At 46.8% G+C, this 25,288-nt stretch overlaps 1 protein-coding gene across 2 annotated transcripts in view; it reads left to right on the top strand.

Annotated features, from left to right (window-relative positions):
* Positions 1-25,288, top strand: part of ds (dachsous cadherin-related 1) — an 82,831-nt gene that overhangs the window by 14,902 nt on the left and 42,641 nt on the right. For both annotated transcript variants that reach the window (XM_077662266.1, XM_077662267.1), the window contains exons 6-13: positions 4,742-4,923; positions 6,343-6,762; positions 7,401-7,800; positions 8,626-8,904; positions 10,974-11,309; positions 18,935-19,050; positions 19,935-20,075; positions 22,089-22,470. In XM_077662266.1, coding sequence (XP_077518392.1) covers positions 4,742-4,923; positions 6,343-6,762; positions 7,401-7,800; positions 8,626-8,904; positions 10,974-11,309; positions 18,935-19,050; positions 19,935-20,075; positions 22,089-22,470 — 2,256 coding nt within the window. The remainder of the gene's footprint in view (positions 1-4,741; positions 4,924-6,342; positions 6,763-7,400; positions 7,801-8,625; positions 8,905-10,973; positions 11,310-18,934; positions 19,051-19,934; positions 20,076-22,088; positions 22,471-25,288) is intronic.

Raw genomic sequence — 25,288 nt, 5'->3', positions numbered from 1 at the left:
TCGCTGGTGTCCCCCGTGATAGAATCCAAACGAAAATAAAATTTTGTGATGCTTTTTTTTGTGATGCTTTGCGATGCCAGGAAACCGCGGTCTCTTGGATGCCGAAAAGTGGCCATAAGACTGCTGGCAGACTTGCGCCATAGCATTCCAAGGGGTGGGCTTGGTGTGCAAAATTTTACTGCTCTAAAGAACATTTCTAGTGCTGAAACATGCCTAAAAGCATGAAAGAAGTGTCCCTCCGTTTATGAGCCCTTTCACGCTTGCGAGTCGCGAGTGAGGTGAGCTGTCGGCAACAAACTGAGCTGCTCCCTGGCTGCCGTAGTTTTCGCTAAGCCTAACCGTTTCACATCTGCCAAAGCAGACGAAACTCTCGAAAGCGCACGAACGTCATTTCTGAGAGTTTTCGCTTCAAATGAGAAGGCGACCCGCAGGTCGCGCTTGCAAGCGTGAACAACGGTGTTGTTGAGCTACTGCCTGGTCGCAAGCGACTGCTGGTCGCATGCCCTTTGCCACGTTCGACGCGAGGGGCTACGTTAACAAATCGGGAAGACGACTTTGGGGAAGCCGGTCTAGAAATTTGCTTGCCGCTCGTCATAGTCGGCCTGCATCGCAATAAAACACCGCCCCTAGCTTCGTTGCACTTTTGACGGTGCAAATCGACCGCTAACTTGACGAAAACTCGAAAAATCCGAGCGTCGCCAGTGGCGAGTCAGGCTGTCAACATAGCAGGTCATCGCAACCACGGTGTTTTCCCGGTGATTTCTCGAGCCTGTCATGCTTGATTCATGCCATCCGACTAGACAAACGGTCTAAATGCCTGGTAGGGTCATTGAATTTTGTTCCTAGACATTTGTCAACGGCACGGATGCAACGCTGCGTGAACACTGACACTCGAACCATAGAATTAGCACAGTGTCGTCGACAACGGTGCGCCGAAAAACTCAATTGCAAACTTCACAGCCGTACACCTCGGGAAAAAGAACTGCCCAGTAATCATGCGAAGCCCCTACTGCAAAACCGTTCAGTTTTCACGATCGTGCTGCGTACCTAAATTGAGTGGCTAATCGTTTTTTGAGCACAACAAACACAACCTCAGACTCGGCCACAGCATTTCTGTGACCCCCCTCCCGCATGAAAGCGGCCACTGCCTTCTCGATTTGAAATATGCCGAAGGTTGAATGCATGGGCGGCGACCGCGGCCTCGTGCAATGCTTGGCCAGGTTAGAGCAGGGGTTGCACGCACCCAGTAAGAACTTGAAACAGCCAAAGGCCACTGCCTTTTTTGCACCTGAATAAAGTTTTGCTTCACTGAGTGCATTGTATTTTGACTTCCTCGCCGTTGCGGCGCAATTAAAGCTCGACTACTTTAGATTTTCTCAGGTGGTCACTTATCTCAAATTACCACTTATAACGAATTTTTTCGCCGTCCCGCTGACTTCGTTATAACGAGAGATTACTGTATGTCATGCCTCACTTTGGTCTAAACTTGGATTTGCTTCATTGTTTTATGCAAACTTAAGAACTTAGACTTGCTTGGATACATTCAGGCTCAGGTTCACATGCTCTTAGACTCACCCGGGCTTCGTCTGACTCACTCATTTGAACTCAGACTTGCATCAAATGATTCATACCCTTATGTGAGTTTATGGTCAACAGTGACAGATTGGATGAATTTATGTGTGACCCAGTTGATCTGTGGGCTTATATATTTTCTTAGTGAAATTAAGGCAGTGCTAAAGGGACAGGAATACTATATATTGTCACGTGCCACGCAGCCACCGTATTGGAAGAGAACGAAGCACACAGGCACCATGTAGATGGTGGACGAAGCTGAAGACGCACGAAGGGTGATCGCCTGGCGGCCTTCTCCCTTTCCCCTAGTCCACCCAGCTTTCACGTATTAATAAACCCATTCCAACCGCAACAATATTTCATGAAGGTGCTGGGTGCACCGTCCTGGATCCCCTCGCAGCCAGTGCTTAGCTGCTTTGCTACCACTCCCGCCGGAACTCACCATCATGCCCACCCAGGAAGTTTAGATCCAATCTTCTGTTCAACCGAGTTTTGGCCATATCAGTGGGAACCCCGCACGTTTACTGGTGAATCTGAGGAAGGCGTTGAAGACTGGCTGTTGCGTTATCAACGAGTCAGCAGGTATAACCGCTGGGACCCGACTGTTCAGCTGAGTAATGTCGTCGTCTTTCTCGCTTGGACCTCCCTCCTGTAGTTTGAGAACCATGAGGACTTGGACCCAGTTGGTGGACGAAATGACCAAATGCTTCGGCGATACAGCGGCCAAGAAGAAAAAAGCCCAAACAGACCTTTGCACAGAGTGGTCAGTTCTCAGGAGAGACGTGCATGAAATACATCAAGGAAATGCTCTGACTCTGCCGGCTTGTCAACAGGAACATGTCTGATGAGGGCAAGGTAGGCCACCTTTTAAAAGGGAGTGCCGAAAACATCTATACCTTTCTCATCACCGAAGAAAGCCTTGCCTCTGCTGCAGACGTAATGCAACATTGTCGTGCCTTGTCATAATGCACTAAAGTCACGGCGAATTTCCCCCAAATTTGGTCAGCTATTTAATGTCACAAGTGTAGCCAACATCGACCTTCATGGATATGAGGTTATCGCCTCATCGGTACGGCGGATCGTGCGTGAAGAGTGACCTCTCAGCTCCCATTCCAGCGTGCTTCGTTCTCTTCCAATGCGGTGGCTGCGTGGCAAGTGACAGTTTAAATCCACAAAAAATACTAAGAGAGAAAACTTATAGTATGCCCTCACGTATGAGGTCTCATATGAACATACTGTTCTGTGTGGCAGCTGTCTGGCCGTCTCAAGAGCTATATTCGTGATGTTGAAACTGCAGGTGTTGCACATTTCTGTATCTAAATAAACTGTCGTTTGGCCTTGGCTAACATTGTATTTTTTTTTGACAGCTCTTCCGTTATTTTTTTCAGTTCTTCATTAGGTATTGCTGCCTAAGCCAGGTTATAGATTGCTTCATTGCACATTTCCCTTGGGGCACTTTTTTTTTAGCATGTGTGCAGCAAGGCTTAGGCATAGAAAGGAAGACGGAGTATGTGGGAGAAACCTAGACGAAGGTGTGGTGACCGGTTACAAATGTGGTTTAATGACATCCTGGTCAGGATAGCACATCGTTGCTCCTGCATGCACCAGATTGCATATTTTTTATAGTTCATGGTGTTTGTTGCCTGTTTCAAGTGACATTATATCTTCTTTCTAATCTTATACAGCCAAACCTCGTTACAGTGAACACATAAAAATTCGTAGCATAGTTAGCATAGTTCAATATAGCGGATATTCGTTACATAAAATTTGAAACACATGCAAGAGCAGCGCCATCTAGTCTTTGAAGGAACGGCAACTCAGCTGGTGCTTACTAAAGAAATGGGGAGGCCTTTTCCGAAGTTTTAGCTCTGGTTCGAAGGCTCTCGTGGCAATTCTAGAGACAGCAAAAACCTGAGTGCAAGTTAGGTTGGCTTTTCTTCACAGCACCGCCAGCATGCAAAGGCAGAAGCAAGTGCCAAATAGGGTGGCTTCCCCATATTATAGCTGTGTCACATGGAAAATGGCCTGTCATAGCGAAAGTTATCGCTGTTTTCACCGCCTCCTTGACAGCTGCCATAGGCGCAGGATGGTTGCTGCAAGGCTGCATCCGTCCATGTTGCTTCTTCAAGGGACACTGTCGACGGATGCGAGAGATGTGAATGTGTACTGACCGTCTGGCTTCAAATCCTCCTATCTTCCCTAGCGCTGTAGGCGAGGGCGAGATAACGCGCGAGTCTTGGCGTGAACTCTTGGCACACCACCATCAGTCACTTGCGTAGTGTATCGAAGCCTGCTGCCTATCACCCGAGCGGGCACCGCTTGGAGGTGGGGAGTTCGATATATATCTGTTCTAGGGCCAACCGTGTTCAGTATATATAAAGTGAAAGTTACATATGTTTGTTAAAAATATTCAGGAAAAGTACAATATAGACGCGGTTAATAATATCTATTTATTTATTTATTTACAGATACCTTACAGGCCTCCGTTATATTGAGGCTTGACTGTATTTTCTTGAGCATGCCTTTAAATCAGTGTAGCCAAGAAATATTGGCCTGTGCGTATTACTGCTTGTGGCTAGATGATTGCTGTCCTATATTGCAGATATATTTGTTAGTATTATAAACCCTGTACAAGAAGCTTTGTAGGTGATATGAGCATGCGTTGTCTAAAGCAGACCCAAGTGCATTGCTGAGTTTCCATTTGAATGAAATTAAAAGGCCAATACACTGTGGATGTGGGGCACATTTTTTAGGGAAGAAAACGCGTGTCAGTTATGTGTCAGTCTTAGATCCATGTCCTGATGACCCCTTAGCTTGGCTTCTTGTTGGGTTCATTGGTTCTTAGTGATCTGCTGGCCTGCTGCTGGCTGCAGTAGGAAGGCAGTATTCGTGAAAATATAATGCAGTGCACATTGAAAAATGACTAAAGGTTGCTTTGTTCACAGAAGCCTGCTTTTGCTATATTCTGCGGCATGTGCTGCCTCCTGAATGGAAGCCAGTGGCAGATCAATGAAAAATGACTAAAGGTTGCTTTGTTCACAGAAGCCTGCTTTTGCTATATTCTGCGGCATGTGCTGCCTCCTGAATGGAAGCCAGTGGCAGATCAACTTGACATAGTGCAACCCCTGTTCCTGAAAAAACAGTCTCTAATTGTGGTTGCTGTTTACAGGGGGTCAGCCACACATACGCTACTCCATCTACTCGGGGGACCCCGAGGGCTACTTCTCAATTGACGCCCACCTGGGCAGCATCCGAGTGGAACGACCCTTGGACCATGAGGCGCATCCATTCCTATTGCTGAATGTGCAAGCTACCTCTGGAACCCAACCACCTGCCTATGGACACACACAGGTACTGTCTATTGGGCATGTGGTTGCTGAGATTTTGTCGCAACATTTTTTTTTAAATGTCATTTTAACGGATTAAGGTTGTGTTTGTGTATGTGTAGAACGGATTTACAATAAGTGACAAAATAATTCATATGCTCATTGTGCTCGTATTCTGTGCTCATGCATCAAGCATTCATAAGACAGGTTTTGGTTGGAATGTACCATACTAAAGCATGCTGCCACTTTACTTACTGCTTGTGCCTCGCCGTCGTGCCTTGCCATCATTGGCGTAACCAAGCACGGAGCACAGCAGAGGATGATAGACGATGGTAGCAAAAAGGATAGTGAAGGAGGGGGCCAGGGTGGTAGCGTGAAGGGCTTCACAGCAGCAGCCTGCTGAGAGATAGTGCCAGAGTAGGGCACGCCATTGTTCGGTTGCCTGAAGAGAGGCTCAGCGACATCGGATCGCTGTATGTGTTGCCCAGGCCGAAATCCAGAGCCGCCTCTGTTTGGCGCTGTGTGTTCTGTCTGTTGTCGCCTGTGGTTCAAATACCGCAACAGCTGCGCTCAAAAATCGAATTACTGAAAAATGTAATCGTCGGTCAGTATTCTCTCCTTGTTACACCTCACTGCTTTTTTACTGCTTTCCAGCAGCATCGCCAATCTTTTTTTTTTTCCTCGCTTGCTCGGTCAAAACGAGTGTGGTCGTGCTTGAGCACACTCTCCGGAAAGAACAGTAGGCATGGCTGTGCAAGGTCCTCTGTGCATGCTGTTGTGTACGTTTCGGACCATTGAAAATGTTGACGGATTTTTAAGAACAGTTTGGTACGTGTTCACAAATGGTATGAGACCAAGCAATCTTACGACATATGTGAAGTTTTCAGTGCAGCAAAGTACTCCAAGAAATATGCAGCCCAAATGTTAGGTTGGAGGTGAAGTTCCTCGCACTGGTTGCCTTATGCTCTCATGTGGACTGAAGCAGATCATGAGACTTGAAATAGATTGAAGCACACACTGTAGAAAGAGTAACCAAACCTTATACACAACATGCTTGCCTGTTTACCTTGCACGCTTATTGTTCTGGCCAGTGCTGTCTAGTTTTGCTCTTGTATGAACGAGTTCCATGGGAATCAAAAAAACTTGATCTTTCTTTCGGGTGAGCAGTTTTTGGGTGGTATTTCTACAGCTGTTATGACAACCAAAAACGCAACAGTAAATAGCGTTGGTGGAACTGGCGGCGGCAGATCCAAACAACTTTTTTTTTTTTTTTTGCCGTAGCATCTCCCTGATATCTCCACATGTACAGCTGAAACAGCAGCACACGAGGCCTATAGCAGGGTCTTAATGCTGCTTGAAATGGCACCTTGCATTATATTCAAAACCGTGCATGTGCAGGCACTATTGCTGCAACGTTGGGTTTGAGAGTGGGCCTTCTGTGCAGGTAAACGTGACAATCTGGGATGTGAACGACAATGCGCCCCGGTTCGAGAGTGCGGTGCTCAAGCTTAGCCTACCAGAGAACGTGGCGGTAGGCACGGCCACGTATGTGGCTCAGGCACAGGATGCTGATGCCGGGCGCAATGGGGCGGTGCGCTACACTTTGCTGGAGGCACCACCGGGCCTCTTTGAGCTGGGACCCCGCTCAGGGCGGTTGGCCCTTCTCCGGCCATTGGACTACGAGGCACAGCCGCGCGTGCGCCTTGTGCTGGGTGCCGCCGACGGGGGCACTCCAGCGCAGTCGGCCTCCATGACCCTGCTCATCGAGGTGCAGGACGTCAACGACAACGCACCCATCTTTGACCGGCCTGCGTACAGCGTCAGTGTGCTGGAGTCCCTCCCGGCCAACTCACACTTCCTGCAGGTAGGGGCTCGCTGTTGTCTATCTTTGCTCTGCACAGCCCAAAAATAAATGATCACAAGTGGTCCAGTTATTTTGATATGCAGTTTAGGAAGGTAGAAAGATTTCACTGTAGCAGATTGTCATGTCCTGAAGTGCAAAACGTCGAGTCATGGAAGAAAAAGGAAGCTAGGTGGCAGCGTAGCGCCAGGCAGCCGACTTCACTAGCCAGTCTTGTGAAGGCACTTTTTCCCCAGGTCACCCTGACATGGTATGAAACTCCTGTTAATGTGGAGTACCGGCACAAAACTTTGAAGTCAAGGTACCTGTATGCTCAGACATCTGTGCATGCACAGGTACCGTTTGCACAGTAATAAAAAACGGAGGTCAATGCAGCTTTCCCAAAGGGAATTTTTTGTTGATGGGAGTGGGAAGGGGGGGACAGTCTTCTTTCTCTTCTCTTCCCTTCCCTCCCTATTTAAATCTGTACCTGGTCCTCACTGCATTTCTTAGAATCACACAACCACTAATCCAATTTCTTGCTCTACTGACTGATAGGACAGTTGGCTATGATTGATGCAAGACATTCTGTTCACCAGTTAAGCCATATGTCTGGAATGGATGAGGAACACGCTCAGGACATGCTGCATCTGACTCTGCAGGTTAGTGCCACGGATCGAGATACAGGCAACAATGCTCGGCTAACCTTCCGGCTCTCTACCAGCAACGAGTTTGGCATTTTTCCGAATAGTGGGCTGTTGTACCTGCGTGAACCACTGGACCGGGAGGCGTCTGATTTGCACCGGCTCACTGTCGTGGTTGTGGACAACGGCAGCCCCGCCATGTCGGCGACAGCCAGCATTGAGGTGCACGTCCTGGATGCCAACGATAATGCACCAGAGTTCAATGCTGGTGCTCTAGAGTTGACTGTTCCGGAGAATGTTCCAGCCGGGCACCTGGTCGGCACACTGCAGGCTCACGATCAGGACACTGGCAGCAATGCTGCTCTCCGCTACAGCCTGTTGCAGGCGAACAGCAGCTTTAAGGTTGACCCTGTTACTGGTGAGTGGGGGGCTGCTGTCCCATGCATATTGTATGTTCGAGAAGTGTAACTGTTTAGGCATGTTCATTATTTGTGCTGTAAATTGTGTAGCATAATTTCATTTTCTCAAGGGCAAAGAACCACTACCTGTCAGTTGTGCCTCCCAGCATGTTTTAGAGCTTTTTAAACAGCAGTTGTTGTTCGAAAGCTTCTCAGTATTTTCCTCAAAAGTAACACGACCTAGGAGAGATATAGTAAATAATTTGTATGCTGTGTTTTTGAGCATATGAAAAGAAAAGGAAAGGAAGATAATCAAGTTGACCAAGGGGATTCTGGGATTCAAGCTGTTTTCTCACACGTTCAAAAACAAGGTGCTAACCCTTTGCACCACAGAGCTGATGCGAATAATCACTTTTAATTGATTTTTCTGTTTTTTTTTATTTCTCTCTTTGGCCCTTAGCTGGCACTGCTTAACAAGGAATTGTGATGTTGTGCCTTTCAGAGAACGGAACCGTGCGTGTGGCACAGGACTAAGGACTAGACGACAGCTACAGTTATGACCTACTACGATGCGTGGCCAGTGTTTTAAGGTCATAGGTACAAAACCCAGTCTAGGCAGTTGCATATAATTAAGTTGAGATGAAGTGTAAAAAGTGCTCGTGTGCTAGCATTTTCGTGCACATTCAGCAGTCTTTAGGTGGCTCAAATAAATCAAGAGTACTGCACCCTGGTGTCCCCGATAGCCCTTGCTGTAGCTTTGGGATTTTTAACACAGTGAATTTAAAATGTGTCATGGGTGGTCAGCAGGCGGGTAATTCTGCCTTGTGTTTTGTGCATGTGTGTAGGCGATGTACACAGCCTGGCACCTCTTGATCGAGAGGCCCAGGCAAGTTATGAGCTGATGGTACGGGTTGAGGACCAGGGCACACCTGCTCTCTCAAGCACGGCACGTCTGCGTGTTCTGGTGGCTGATGAGAACGACAATGCACCAGTCTTTGTGGAGCCGCTCGACCGGGTGTTGAGCGTGCGTGAGCACCAGCCTGCTGGTAGCGAGTTGCAACAGGTGCGCGCTGTTGATGCTGACGAGGGACCCAATGGCCAGGTGGTCTACGAGATTGTCCCAGGTTTGGTGCTTTCCTTTACTTGAGTGAATTTAGTGGTAAATGGAAAATTTTGAATGCTCTATTACCGTGAACAAAATGAGATTGCATTGCTGTGCATCAGATTTTTAATGAAAAATGCAATATAAGTGGTATTGCAGCTGTCTAGTTTTAACTGGGGAAAATTCCGATGAACATACATGTGGCACCATAATTTTGAGTTTGGTTAGAATTGGAAAACACTAGTTTCTGGGCCCATTTGCTCTTGATAAAAAACTAATTTGAATCTGTAAAACATGCAGATGCACTCTGCTGACTTCAAATAGCATAGTGAAAAGATTTCCGACTGTGCAACAGTTTTACAGTGAACAGTGGGGGTGTGCAAATATTAGAATTTTCAAACAGTTTGAAAATAGTATTTGCTATTAAATTTGGTTCGCACCGCACTTTCACTGTTCGAGCCTCCTAAACATTAAGAAATTATAAATTTTTTTCTTCTAACCTCACAGTGAAACACTGCAACATTCCCAAAGGCATTATCTTGCACTTGTCACATGAGTTAATTTGCCAGCACTGGCCAGCACTCTGCAAAAGCCCGTGCACAGTAATGCAAGGCCTCACATGAAATCAGTGTGCTGATGGCCATTGAGATCCGCTGCACTCTCGTGGGTCGGAAAACAAAGTGCAGCACAATGCGGCGCGTCATTGCATTGTGTCACGATGCAGTCAACAACTGGCTGTGAACCTTACTGGCAGCGATCCTCATTTTAGATCGCTACAATAAATAAAGTAGTGTCTTTTTTTTTCCTCATTTCTATCTGCTAGATTGGCAGGTATTCTTTTGTAATAATTGGACAAATCAGCATGTACAGTGAAAAGGTGCCCATACTATCATAGATATAGAGTGGTGGGAATAGCCAGCACTGTCATTAAGTGGACTTCGCAGCTGGTGACAAGCTAATTTTGGAACATATGCTTTCAGCTTTGTTCTGCTTGCACAACTCCAAGAGAAGAAAGTAAATACAAAAGTTTGTAGTTTTAAATAAATATTTGTGATCAAAGAGATAAAACTGTGGCAGTAGACAAGATGAAGAAGACAAGTAGACAGGGCGAGTGACAGCTGTAGCCAGTCCTTATACTGATTTAATAATACTTGGTCGTCCTTACAGGCAGAGAAGTTGTTCAGCTTTGTGCCTCACTGAATCAACAATGCGGCATTACTGCATACATGTGTGCCTTTGTTTCTTTGTTTTTACATGAGGTGACACACTTATTATGTCTGCTTAATGAGTTTTCTTATACGCTGTTCATTATGTGTGTGAAAGAAAAAAAATGCGGCTGTAATTTGGGATGAAAGAGCTGAGGCTACACGAGAAATGGGTAGTGTTTATGTTGTCAAACCAAATAATTGCTTCCGACTATTAAAAGCCTAAACGTAACACTTCACTGCTTAAAAATGTTTTACCACTTGTGCCTATGCCTGTTGTTCTCATAGTTTGTGATGTTTAAAAAAAAGTAAGTGCCGTTATTGCAGGCTGAAGCTAATGTCCAGTAAGGTTTAATGACAATGCCTTAAACTATTTATCCGTATCTGCTGGCATGCGTATAGGTTTGCTTAGTACAAGCTTGCATAGCATTTAGCGTTGAAATTCTGTTTGGCTAACATTTTGAAACTGAAAAGATTGCAATAAATGAAAGGTATAAACTGAAATGCGAAGAGCTGACTACTTAGCAGGAAAAGTGCCAGTATGCTGACTTGTCAATTGCACCATTGCAAACGAACACATCGACAAAATCTCTTAGGACCAGTTGCGTGCGTATACACTATTTATGAAACAAGCATAATGCGCTGCTGGAAGGATCATCATTCTTAACAAATGTAAACTGTCTTTGTTCTTTATACATGACGCATCATGGATTAAAACTTTCTCAACAAATGTAGACTGCCTGTGTTTTCCATAGGTGATGCATAGAAAAACTGCAGTCTTTTTGCAACCATGCAGTTACATTTTCTGTGACCTATACTCCATGGCCCAATGGCTGAAGTTTTAATACAATCATAATACTTACCATGATTGGCGGACTGGGTGCAGGTAGTGGCCAGTTGCGGGATGGGCGAATGGCCTTCGCCATAGATGCGCACATGGGCCGGCTGACGACACGAGTGGTGCTTGACCGGGAGAGCCAGGAGGAGTTCTCACTGGTGCTGCTGGCACGAGACGGGGGTAGGCCGCAGCGTGAGGCTCGGCTGGCATTGCTGGTGCGCGTTCTGGGCCTGCACCAGCCACCTGGTGTGGCCACTGGTGGTTCCACTCGAAGGCTGCGCGTGCGTGAAGGAACCGCCCCCGGCACTGTGCTGGGCTCTTTGGCTCCGTACCCAGCTGGAGCGACCTTCCGTCTGTTGGGTGAACCGGCCGTCTTTGACATAGGTGAGCTGCACTTTTGTAGTTGGTTGCATTGGATTTTTCACCTAATTTTAGTTATTTTACTTATTCATTTATCTTGGTGGTGTTCAAGTTCAAGCAGTACAGAGAGAAGCAAATGCACAAATAACATTTGTGATGGCTCCTCATTCGTCAAATACTAAGGAATGAAAATTGGTTTTTGGTTTTGAGGAAAGGAAATGGTGCAGTGGAGGGCTCCGGAATAATTTCCACCACTTGAGGATCTTTTAACATCGCATTGCATTTTGTCTCTATCGCAACTGGCCACCAAAGCCGGGATCGAACCCGGAAACTCCAGCTCAGTAGCCTAGTGCCTGATCACTGAGCCGCCGCAACGAGTCAACTATGAAATGTCGGTAGGAGTCGTAATGTTTATTATGAATACAGTCGCCAACCGATTTTTTGGACTCGAAGGCACCCGAAAAATGGTCCGAATAATCGAACAGTCCGAAAAATTCGTGAAGTACAACAAAATCACTTTATTGAGATGAAATCAGCCTAAAAATGTCACTGATTCTACCTTGCGACAAATTTCTCTTGCTGGCGACGATTTGCGCCTTATGTGTACCAAAGTTGTGCTTTCACTGTACACGCTAGACAGCAAGGTCACAACATTAAGTTGAATACTTCCCATGCTTCTTTGACGGACCTGGTGGCACCCTTCTTTGACGGACCTGGTGGCACCGGCAGGGCCATGTTGTCCGCAGCCCGAGTGTGCACCACACTATTTGTCAAACATGCAAAGACAAAACACTTTTCATTCAAAGCGGTGGAACCGCCGGATGCAATCACAAAATGGCGAACGGATGTAACTTCGTGAAGACTGAGTGCCACTCGGTTGACGCAGTCAGAGAATACCAAGTGACGAAACGGCGAATAGCGAATGTATGAGACCCGCCGCGGTGGCTCAGTGGTTAGGGCGCTCGGCTACTGATCCGGAGTACCCAGGTTTGAACCTGACCGCGGTGGCCGCGTTTCGATGGAGGCGAAACGCTAAGGCGCCCGTGTGCTATGCGATGTCAGTGCATGTTAAAGATCCCCAGGTGGTCTAAATTATTCCGGAGCCCTCCACTATGGCACCTCTTTCTTCCTTTCTTCTCTCAGTCCCTCCTTTATCTCTTCCCTTAAGGGGGGATGAGGGTCTTGAAAACTTTTTTTTTATTTCTTAACATATCTTCCTGAAAATTGGCATGCAGATATATCTTTGAATGCTAATCCCAAATATATATTCAGATTTTATATATCTCATCTAGAAATGAAGATATGGCAAAATAATTTATGCCACTTAGGTCTTTTCTTACGGGCCATTATGGTGGTTTCTTAATTAAAAAAACTAGTTTTAAAGTAATGCTGTCATTCTTAAGGGCCCATTGCACATCCTAAAGCTAAAGAAATTTTTAAAAAGTCATCACATAGGTCATGAATGAATAACAAAGTAGGAAAGAAAAAACAATGTGGGAGTAATTAGCTTAGATCTGACCTAATTGCTAGTCTATTGGGTTTAATGAAAATTGGAAAGCTTTAGGATGTAGCTGAGGTGTTGCTGAAAAAAATGATACCTACTTCAATAAAATCAGTCGATGCAAACATTATGAAAAGTTCCGTAAGGCAAAGGCATTTGATCGAAAAAGCAAAGCTGAGAAAATTGCATTCAAAGTTTTGCTTACTCTGCCATTTTTGTTTACTGATCATATGGAAAAAATTAATGCTTTAGCATGCCGCCCAGTCATTGCTGAACACAATAACACCAAATTTACAGAAATCTGTTCATGTAAAGATTATGAAAACCTCTGTATTGCATTGGCACTTGACAAAAAAAAAGCTCCGAAAATCACTTGCTATTTTCTTTGAATCTGCCACACATTCACAAAAGTCCTGGGCAGTAGTCATGGGTGCTGTCAGGCTTGTGCTTCTTGGCCATCCTCTTCTTCACCTTTTCAGCATTGGTGTGACCCTTATCAGACCTGCACAGCCTCTGTTTATCTTTTTCAAGGCTCCTACCAATGAGGCAGCTCCCAGGCCTGTAACCAAGCTGTGCTGCAACAGCTCTGCTGGTTGTTGCCATTCCTTGGTTGAAGCGAGAAACTGCTTCTTGCGAGGTTAAAAACAGGACAGTGAGGAGTGTCTAATGCGAATGTTCAAATGTTCAAGCTTCAGCTTAGAGCGCACAACGTCTTGGCGCTCTGCCAAGTTCGCCGAGCGCCCCCCCCCCCCCCCCCCCCCCTCGGAGCTCTCCTCAAAATATATATATATATATTAAAAAAAACAAATGACGTTATCAGCGGCGGCAGCGGCTTGGCGCGCTGCCAAGGTCCGCGCTGCGCGTGCTTGTCGAAGCGTTGAGCACGCGAGCTCGGTTCAGCCGCGTCCGTCGGCACGAAGCGGCGTGCGCAAACGCCGAAGTCGACGTTAGGCTTAGGTCAGCCGGCTCGGCCGCTTCCGACGACACGGAATTCGAAGCGGCTTGCAGCGTATCAAAAGTCGATATTTTCCACGGGCTTAGTCCAGGCACATCCACCGGCACTGCAGAGACTTGCGGTAACGCCGAAGTTGACGGCGATCGGCATTGTCCAGCCGCGTCCACCGGCGATGCTGGCGTCAACAGGGTTTGTTCAGCCGCGTCCACCGGCGAAGCTGTTGTTGGCGAGCTCAGTCCAGCCGCATCCACCGAGGGTACAGCAGCTTGCGGCATCACCGAAGCTGCAGTTCTCTTTTTGCCGACTGTTTTTCGCGTGCTTGCTTTCAAGCGCGCGTCTCGGGCCATCGTGACACACGGAACAAAGACACCAGGCAGGCAAATACACGCAAGAGCACGAAATTCGGGGCTAAAAGAAGCGATTCAATAGCCAAAATGTCTACAATAACGATAAGGAAAACGGCAGAACGAAAAATACTAGGAAACAAAGAGGAGCGCGAAAAATGACGGGCGTGCAGGCGAAAGCAGACGACGGGAAGGAGCCGAACAACGCGGCCGCGGGGGGCAAAGTATGCGTCACGGCCAATCAGAGGGCTGCGCCTCGAGGAGCGCCCGTTTTACCCAATCGGCGGCCGTCTCGCGACGCTTTCCCCCCTTGCGAACGGGTGCTGATAGCTCCGCTGTGCGAGGGTCTACAGCTTGCCGTAAGGCGCCAAATTGGAGAGCGGGAAACCAGCTTTCAAACGAGACCAAGATGGCGCCGATCGGTTCGCGTCGCGCGGAGCTACGGCAGCTTGAAAATGGGGCAAACCTTCGCGCTTGGCGTTCAATTTCGGCTCACCGACGTTTCTAAATTGCCGTTTTTTTCATACTTTGAGTTGGAATTCAGCTAAAATATTTTGTAGAGGCATAGTTGGGACATTAAAGACTTCAAAATCGCAATTTTTGAAAATTGCCATTTTTGACCATTTTTCGCGATTTCAAGACCCGCGTCCCCCCTTAATGCACAGTTCAGGTAGATGTGAGATAGCTACTGCGCAATTTCCTTCCCCCAACAACCGATTTTTTAATTTATGGGACAAGTGATAACTGCCTGCGACAACGTCGGCGACAAAAGCAAGTTGACAGTGATGACAATCCGACTGCCACCTCGAAGTGTCAGAGATCGCAAGGACCTCTACTGGCAAAAATGAGGCACCGAAAGTATGTCAAGTAGGGGTGTGCGAATATTTGAAATTTCGAATACGAATCAAATATGTTTCATATTCGGTTCATATTCGTATTCGAGAAATGATATTCGTGAATTTCTGAATATTAGAAAATTCCCGAATGCTCGACAGCGATCGTATATCGCGCCGACTTTCGTAAATTTGTTTGTGGCAAAAGCGCAATGTCTGGGCAAATTATCTGAATATAGAGTTTAATGTTCCAGGAAAACAATATAAAGGCCCTGTTCTCTCTCTTCTCCACCGTTTATCGCGTGGACCGATCACATTCCGATGCTGCTAGGCGATCACATTCCGATGCTGTTAGGCTTGACCTTGTGCGCAATTCCGCAAGTGGGCTTTTCCACATACTACACGTGCTGCGAACAAGGTGGAGGACGACCAGCTTCTAACAATTGCAACGCGAAAGTGCGTTTATTTTGTTATCCTTCCGTAAAATGTTATCTAAGTAATGCCCACACCGATGGCATTCATTCTGTTACCTTAACTCTCTGAGCGTAACCACCGCCATCTTATCTTGGTCAACTACGCTATGCGGGAAAGCCTACTTGCGGAATTTCGCGCGAGGCTCCCGAAGGGGCGAGTCGAGTTGTCACAACAGCGCAAGCGATCCTGTAAAAATCCCACCTATTGCATGCTGCACTGTGACCCATGCACTTCTTATAAGTGGGCATAATGGCAGGCGTGACAACGTTTGGAGGGCCCTTTCAGTAGGTAAAAAAAATAACCTGGCCGCGTAGTTTTGGTTTCTGAGCTTGGCCACTCGCCCGTGGCAATGGTAACTGTCAGCCCGTGCATTCGCCAGTAGTCCAATCTCAGCACCGTGCCACTTTCAGACGCTGACTGACGCGGCGCTGGTCTTTTTTTTTTACTTTTTAGATGCAGTCTCGTCATTCCGACACCAGTATATATGTGTTCCCCAGCCCCTTGCTTGCATTTGTGTTGTTCTTGCAGCACACTAAAACGGCCGGCTCGTTACGGGCTTACACGTGTTTGCACGATAGAGCCGCCTCATAAGACTACCGCATTGTCGGTAGTTTTTTTTTTTTCTGCCGGGGCCGCGGGGCATTTTATAAATCGACACGGGCATTTCTGTCGGTTCTTTCAACTCCAAATTAATGAGGTTACTAGCCATCATGTTATTTTTGTTTCCAGTCTTGTCATGTTATGGATTTCATTTTGCCTGACCACATTACAGGTTGGATACTGTTATGCTGTTTAATTAAGCATTATACATTTCTGCGCATATCATGTTTTTTTTTATACGGTGCTCAGGCAGTCTAGTTTTGTTTATTTCAGTTGCAAACGCCATACACTATTTTGAAAAAAAGATGAGCAACAATGTTTACTTCTTTATCTTCTCTGAATTTATTTTTTGTGCTGACCAGATATTCGATTCGATATTCGAAGCCATTTTTTCTTCTTATTCGTATTCAAAAATTTCAATATTCGCACATCCCTAATGTCAAGCCAATCCAACTGCAGCATAAATCCACCTCAATCCAAGATGGCGCCTTTTGCACCGGCGAAAAGCCGATAAGATGGCTGATTTTGCCCGCAGGCAACTGAAATGTGTCCGAAAAATCGAACTTTCTGTCTTTTGAAGTCCGAAATATCTGTCGTGAATATGTATGCGTTTCTATGTGGTGACTGACGGTGCCTTATAGAGGTCCAAAATATCCTACAGGTCCGAATTATTAAGTCCGAATTATTCGTCAGCTACTGTACTGTTATACTCTGATTGCACACATGGCTTGCAGTTTATTACGATGACACCGTCAGTATGAGTAATAGCATTTTGCAGAAGAGCCATTTTGGTGGAAGTGCCTGCTTCCTCTATTACCCTTTCACCGAAAAGAAAACTCGGAATAACAGTTTGCTCATACTGCTGCTTCTGCCATCATCATCATCACCAGCCTGACTACGCCCACTGCAGGGCAAAGGCCTCTCTCATGTCTTCAGTTAACCAGGTCCTTTGCCAGCTGCGGCCACCATATCCCCGCAGACTTCTTAATCTCATCCACCCACCTCACTTTCTGCCGCTCCCTGCTATGCTTGCCTTCTCTTGGCATCCACCACTCTGTTACCTCTGCCGCTCCCTGCTATGCTTGCCTTCTCTTGGAATCCACCACTCTGTTACCTTTTAAGGCAGCGGTTATCTTGCCTTCGCATTACATTCCCCTCCCAAGCCCATTTCTTCCTCTTGATTTTGTCTAGGATGTCATCAACCCATATTTGTTTCCTCAACCGCTCTGCCCGCTTCCAGTCTCTTAATGTTACACCTATCACTTTTCTTTCCATGGCTAGCTGCGTTGTCCTTAACTTAAGCTGAACCCTTTCCTTAGCCTCCACGTTTCTGCCCCTGCTACTGCCATTCAGCAGTAACCAAAGTAGCCCTGCCTCGACTTCCTTTTAATAGAAAGAAATGTCCACTTATTTTAGATTAAGTGCGGCATCACTCTGGAATCCTTCCTCAAGCTTTGAAGGTGTATTTGGTATTTGAATTCAGCTATTGTACATGACTGCACTTTCATTGTACAAAACCGAGGCATCTGTATTGACTCCTGTGTAGCGCCAGTTCTTTGCAACATATTTATAGCGAAGTTTGACTCACTGCTACTGTGCCCACTTCAAGACACGTGTGGTCAGGGTCTTTAGATTTGTTGATGACTTTTTAGTAGTTTTAAATTTAACTTAAACTGACCAGCCCACCCTTGTGGCGGACGAGATTTTAAGCATTTTAAAGATTAAGACCATTAGGTTCCTGAGTTTAGAACTGACTTTTTTACTTTATCGACACGTGTCTTGCACATATGCACCTAGGTCTAAAAAGGCACTTTTGCCATATGAATCGGCACATTCGAAGTTGGTAAAGTGAAGCATCGCGAATTTGTGTAACGGAAAGCTGCCCGCATGCGATGCAACAAAGTCTGGCGGAGCAAGCTGACTGCTTGAAGGCCTCGGGGTTTTCCCCTTCGGTTTTGCTGGCAGTGTGTGAATCCTTGGGTGAAAAAATGAAAAAGCATTCCGAAAAACCGGCTTGCCCAGTGGAAGAGGATAGGAAGAAGGTTTAAGTGGTCCCTTACTTCCACAGGAAGTCACATGTGCTGAAATAAGTGGCTCAATAATTTGTCGTCACTTTGATGATTTCTGCCCCTCGAAAGCTCTCCGGCTCGTGCATCCAAATCTCTGGTGGCCAGCAGCAAACTGGCGCTTGCGTTACTAAGCACCAGACGAAGTTCACCAAGTGCGCAGTGAGGGTGGCTTACTCCATTCCATTGTCCTGCGGCAAAATATATATTGGCCAAACTGGAGCGTGCCTAAATGAACGTTGAAGGCAGCACAGAACAACTTTGAACTCGAGCATGGGAAGCAGTTTAGCGTTGCATGTCATGGACTGCCACTGTTCCCCTCGGTTTCACCTGGTCAGTATAATCAGTCGGGGGAAATCAAGCTGTGAGAGCGAGCTGCTGGAAGCGTTTTTAATAAGGAAAAATAAGCAGATATGTGTCAGTGATCCTTCAGTCATAATCACCGAAAAGGGGTATCAGTTTTTATCTTCGTAAATTTTTTTTCCTACACCTTGTTCAGAGTATGTGCTCGTGCAATAATGATGTATAAATGTGGCTCAGTTCATCAGATTAAATCAGTTGTAAGTGTAGTGGTGTTGTTTGTGTGCCTAACTGTCTCATCCTGTCTCAGTTCCACTGGTTGCGCCATCTGTGCATTATGAACCAACTGGCCCAGCAATTTACTCTGTTGAAAGGGAAGGGCTTTTGCATTTTCGCTCTTTAGGAGACGTAAGCGCAATCCTGTAATTTTTGCCACCAACGAAATAAAAGTGTGATGAAAAGAAATGCAAACAGCGGAGTGCCTAGGTTCCGCTCTGTTTGCGTTTCTTTCCATCGCACCTGTATCTGCATGCTAATATGCTTAACGCATCAGCTGTTGTCTTTGGGTACATGCAGGCCAACACTCTGGGGATGTGTACACCGTGGGTGAAGTGGACTTTGAGGTTGCCAGTGAACACCAGCTGCAGGTGCGACTGGATGATGCTGGCATCACCAGCCTCATCAATGTTCAGGTATGGCAAGCTCCACACGTGTTCCTTAGCCGTGCATGTCAGGCATGTTGCAACACTTGGCTAGGCTGTTGCATACTCAAATGATGCATGAACTGGAGTTGGGAGAACAGTGCCATTGAAGACTGTACTGTATTCAAATGCCATGATGCCTAACGTGTGTTTCAAAAAAAAAGTGTAAAGTTAAATGAAATTTTGATTACTAATAATGTGGACTTGCAAAGATCTGTAATAATAATCAGAACATGATAAATAGCTGTGTTCATCTCTGCTCACCCAAGATGTACTTTTCTAGATCTCGGTAGTTTTCTCCCAACTCTTTCTAGATATGCAATTCAGATATGCAATGGCTGGGTTCTTTGAGAAGGTATTGTGTCCATCATGGTTCTTGCTCTGTGTTCCCAGCCATCTGTACTGTACAGCTATCTGTACAGCTATCTGTACAGCTATCTGTTCTGCTCTAGTTGGTAAACAGCGTTCTAGTGAGAAAAGAAATTTTATTTTATTGAGCGCTATAGTTGCTGATTTGTGCAACTGCACTATCCTTGTTTTGTATAGCATGAAATTTACTGTCATGTGTCAACATAGCATGTTGCATGCCGTGACATCCTTGCTGACTTTATTTTCACGCACATGAGAGTCGCTTACTAATAGTTGGGACATATTCATAGAATAACAGCGAAACGGTTCCAGGCCAAAGAAGACACAAAGAAGGAAAGGCTTACTTATAGGTTCAAATGGGCAGAAAACGGAATGAATAAAAAAAAATTCACCTGCCCATCTGCATGACGAGTGGTTAGTCTTGTTATTCGGGTCATGATTATTTACCAAACTTTGGAAGTGCCACAGGAGTCCTCCCCTCTGCTTTGCTGGCTTGTGGTATGCAGATTCAAGTGGAGGACGTCAATGACTGTGCGCCCACCTTTCCGGAGGACCCCATGCACCTGTCCATTGCAGAAGACACTGCTCAGGGCAGCATGGTGTGGACATTTGCTGCCCAGGATCTGGACAGTGGAGATAATGGCAAGGTCTGTGCTGCTGTGGACTTGTTAGGAGCCTTTATTTGTATTGTTCACCAAAAGCAAACCTCCAGTCGAGCCCGCTTATAACAGTCCCACTTATAAGGAACACTCAGTACGAACAAAGATGACTTGACTATCATAATTTAAATTAGGGCTATTGCGCCTAATATCGGATGTAACGAACGCCTGCGGACACAAAATTTGGTTGCAGCCAACACACAGGCACTTGGAACTCACACCGGGGCATGCTGAGCGCTCTTCATTGCGCCCTATATGAACGTCGATACTGCTTTTGCATTTTGTGCATAAGACCTTGAAAAGGATGTGGGTTACGCGAAGAAAAAAAAAAACGTCTCCACAGTTTTGTTGCCGTCTGTTTTAGTCCGAAAAACCGAACTTTTAGACCCCACAAAGTCCGAAATATCGGTCGTGATAATGTACGCGTTCCTATGAGGTGTGCGACGGTTCCTCAGCAAAGTCCAAATTATTGGAGTCCAAGAAATCGGCCAGCTACTGTACTAATCAGAAGACATGGTACCTGCAATTTCTGGGATAGATTTTTGCGTAGACCAACTTTGCAACGTGCGCATTACGTTGCTCCGGACAGAGGCACTTATCCGGCAATAGCCAGCACGAGGTGCGACGAGATGTGAGCATGCCCTTTTGCACCGCCAGATGCGCTGCTGTGTAAATGCTTGGGGTGCACCTATTTTCAGAGAGAGCAGGTTTAAATGGGCACAACTACTTTCATCTAAACAGGCGAAAAGGTAGCAGAGAAGTGTGTGGAGGCGCACCCCCGTGCCAAGATCACGAGTGTTAGCAAATGGTGGCGCTCTTCGAAATGAAGACTGATCAAAACACTTCACGATGCCAGCTTTCTCATTGCGGTACCTACAATTACTGGCATTTCACTTTTAATCTAATTTCAGCTGTGAAAGGGTGTAAAATATAAGGTACGGCCTGCTTCGAAGTTGGTTTCCAGCAGCACCACAACTATGAAAGCCAACGTCTACGGAGCGCTCACCTCAGTCATGTCAGTAGTTCTGCATTCTTAGTATCTTTTTCGCTATCTTCACCTTTCATGCCTTCCGTGCGGCAGATGCAGCGCAGTTCCCGCTGCGGCGTGTTCGCTCTTGCATCTTGGCATCGTCCCATCTTGTGCTCTCGTCGCCCAAGTGCTGAACTGTGCAGCCGCCGAAGGCTGAGTTTGTAGACGTGGCCACAGTGCATGTGCACTCTGCGTTCAGATATCCAGGGTGGTGTGATCGTGCAGAAATGTAAGACCATTCTAAAGACCATCGATTGCTTCATTAGCAGCTTATTTTCTTGAATAGTTAGACTTCGAAATACTTTGAAAATATTCGTGGTTTTCGGAATATTGCTATTCACTCCAAAGTGCGAACCAAATACCGCATTATTCACTTCGAAGTGTCAAACATTCGATATTCACACAGCTAGATTAAATGTTACAAACTGAAACAGCCAAGCGCCTACTTCTTCAAACATGTGTGCTTGTACTGCTCCTGGCAAAGGCAGCTGCAATAAGCAAGAGCAGTAATGCAGAAAGAAAAAAAACAGGAGGCAGAAAGTCGGGAGTGGTAGGGGTGTGGACAGCCGTAAGCTTTCCAACCAGAACAATGACGAGATTACAAGCATGCACTGGGGAACTCTGCTGTGACCCTGCCCTTTTAATGTGACAGCATTAGAAGCCTCATCTGGAGAAAAAAATGTGTCGTTGGTCATAAAATTCGCTCTTTGGCTGGAGGGACGTCACTTCCCTCCAGCCAAAGAGGGATTTTTGTGCTCAATTCCAGCAAAGGTGTCAACAGCTTCTAATGATATCGCATTGCCAACACAATGTAATTAGGTGTCCTTGTGGATTTTAGCCACACCTACATTGCCTGTGACATTTATGTGTGGAATGACGATTCCATCAAAATGCATGGCTGCAAGGGTTCACATGGCTTTGCACAGTATGCCAAGCAGCAGGCAATTCATTAAGTGTTTCTGCACATGCAGCTGGTGTACCGGCTGGAAGAGGAGTGGCCGTCTGTGGGCGCCTTTGAGGTGGAGCCGTCCTCTGGGCAGTTGGTGGTGCGTGCACCCTTGGATCGGGAAGCCCAGGCCTCCTTCGTGCTCGTAGTGTCAGCACAGGATCAGCCGGCGACTGGCAACCCCCTGGTGGCCCGAGTCACCTGCTTTGTCACGGTAGAAGATGTTAATGACCACAGCCCAACATTTGCTTCGGCTGCAGAGGCCAGTGTTGCTCCAGATGCACCCATTGGCGCCATCCTGCTACAACTCATTGCTGTCGATCTGGATGCTGGGGAAAACGGCCATGTCTCTTACCACATGGCAAGTGGCAATGAGGCGGGCTACTTCTCCCTCAACCATGGCACAGGTAAGCCTATGAAGTTTGTTTTATTGCATTAAAGCGTTACACAAAATTATGTGCAGGAGTGGGTCTCGTAGTCTGTGACTGTGCCGCACGTGCCAACTGCTGGGCGTTTATTTCTGAAAACTACTGGGCAACCCATTGTCACACATTGTCACCACAACTGCAACATTTATGTTGCCATCTAACTGAGTAGTCACAAAACAACACACGTTGTCTGGTACAGTGTCTATGTGATTCATGGCACCAGATTTACAGATTACTAATGAGTGTACTCTAGTTGGGTGAGTTGGACAGTGGTATTGCCAAACTTTTGCAGCGCTGTCAAAATGGTTACATGTGAAACACATACTGCTGCTTCTGTTGTCAGGGGGCATGCAGATTGACAACAAGGTACAACTGAGTTAGCAGCTGTTCCCCTTCGGTCTGTGCTGCTGGTGGTTATGTAATGGAGCCTTATTGCACTTGCCAAAACACCATGCCATTAGTAACAATCCTGCGCTCATGTTGGTTGTCACTGAGGTGGTGAAAACAGCGGTAGCTTTCGTTTTGACATACCGCTTTCTAATCAACACTGCTGTCATGCGTGGAAGCCACTGCAGCTGGTGCTTAACCTGTTCTTGCAGTGCTGTGTGGGGAAGCAAATATGACTGTGCTAGTAAGTGGTTTATTAAAATAATAATAAAAACGAAGGAAAAGATTTTTGCTAGCCCCAGCATCTGCCACTGATACTGCAACACCTGAGCTAGGGCAGCGGAATTAAAGGATAGCAGGCAAAATGGAGAATTGAAATGAAAGACGTGAGGAGACAGGAAGAGAGGGTAGGTTGCAGAGGTAATACAGTAAAACCTTGATAATTTGAACTTGGTTAATTCGAAATCCCGGATAATTCGAAGGTTTTCTGCGATCCCGTATTTACAATGTAAATTTGGCCGGATAATTCGAACAGGTGGCCTGCGCCAGCCCGGTTAGTTTGAAAATTTAGAGTGCTATGCGGCAATGCCTGATCCATGTTTTGCCGCCAACCCGGTGAAACTACGACCCTACGGAGCCGCGAGGCAAAGTCACATAGCAATGGCGATGATTAATAGGCGAAGCGCCCCAGCCGGAGCACTCTCGGCACAAAAATCGGTCCACAGTGCGTCTCGCGGACCGCCGAAACGCGCGCCTGCAGAGAAGACGTGCTTCACTGCAACGCGGCGGGCATACCGGTTTTTATCACGTGATTTCGCCCCCATTCCATCCCACGGTGTGCTTTACCCTCTCTTCGCACAGCATCAGCGGGGGCACGTGTTCCGTACCGCGACCGCTCTTCCCCCGTGCCTCCAACACTGCAAGTATGCCGCCACCACCGGCACGCAGGTCTCGCCTGCACCATTTCTTTGTGTTGTGCGCGGCAGTTAGGGGTCGGCTACTGTGCCGTTGTTTTTTTTGGGCTGTGCAGAAGTGCTAGCTTTGTGATCGTAACAGGGAACGAAATGCTGAAGTACAAGACTTTAATGCTGCAGCAGAAGTTCTGCTTGATCCAAGAAACAGGCAAGAACGGCTGTTCTAAGACAGAGTTGGCTAAAAGGCACGGCGTGCCCCTCTCGACGTTGTCCACAATACTGAGCAACAAGTCGAAAATACTAGAGGCTTATGGCAAGACATATTCTTCGAAGCGGTCACGAGTGCGGACTCCCATGTATCAAGATGTGGAATCTGCTCTGCTTTGCTGGCTGCAGAAAGCAAACGCAGCCCACCTTCCTGTCAGTGGAACGCTATGCGGGAGAAGGCCAACAACCCAGCTCTACAACTTGGGCACGAAGAATTCAAGTGCAGCAACGGATGGTTGTGCCGTTTTAAAGAATGCAATAATTTGACATTTCTCACCATCTGTGGCGAGAGCGCAGCACTAGCGAGAGCGTTTTCGAGGATTGGAAAAAGCACACTTTGGCGCCGATGCTTAGCGAGTACAGTGCAGACGACGTTTACAATCTTGACAAGGCTACTCTTTTTTTATAAGATGCTGCCAACAAAAACAATCGCAGTGAAGAACACCACAATCAAGGGTAGAAAACAGGCCAAGGACAGGATTACCTTGCTGTTCGGCGCGAACATGTGCGGTAAACACAAGCTGACGCTACTGGTCGTCGGGAAGACGGGGAAGCCTTGCTGCTTCAAAAATGCGCAGCTGCCGCCAAAGGATGAACTCGTGTACAGGCACAGTAAGAAAGCCTGGGTGACAGGTGCAATATTTGAGGGCGACAGGTGCAATATTTGGCCGCAAACTTGACCACAAGTTTGCGGCCACAGGCAGGAATGTCCTATTTGTCGTCGACAACTGCCCGGCACATGGTGACATCCCACATCTCCAGGCCATCAGGATGGTATTTTTACCTCCGAACACCACTTCGATCTCACAGCCAATGGACCAAGGCATCATTCACCACACAAGGAAGATTTATCGGCACCACCTGCTCAAACGCATGCTCCTTTGCTATGATAATGGCAAGAAGTATTCCATTGACCTCCTCGGAGCCATATGCGGAGGCATATGGCTCCATGAGGCCCCATGAGGCACAAGTGGAGCCCACATTGATCAGGCGGTGTTTTGAACATGCTGGTTTTTCCAGTGAAAGCACTGTTGATGCCGATGCAGACTACCCATGTACGCTTGACGAAGAAGGAGCAGAGTTTTGCGACCGCATCAGTGCAGGAGGGTGAATCCAACGCAGTCGGCTTCACCGAGTATCTGCACTTTGAGAGTGATGAGCAGACAGGCTACTCAGACTTGGAGAGTGAGATTACTGTTGCGAACATGTGCGATGACAGTGATGATAGC

This window comes from Amblyomma americanum, chromosome 4, assembly GCF_052857255.1.
Source record: "Amblyomma americanum isolate KBUSLIRL-KWMA chromosome 4, ASM5285725v1, whole genome shotgun sequence".
In the NCBI taxonomy this organism is placed as follows: Eukaryota; Metazoa; Arthropoda; class Arachnida; order Ixodida; family Ixodidae; genus Amblyomma; species Amblyomma americanum.
The sequence above is the reverse complement of the archived record's forward strand: the minus strand, read 5'-3'. Positions and strand labels throughout refer to the sequence as shown.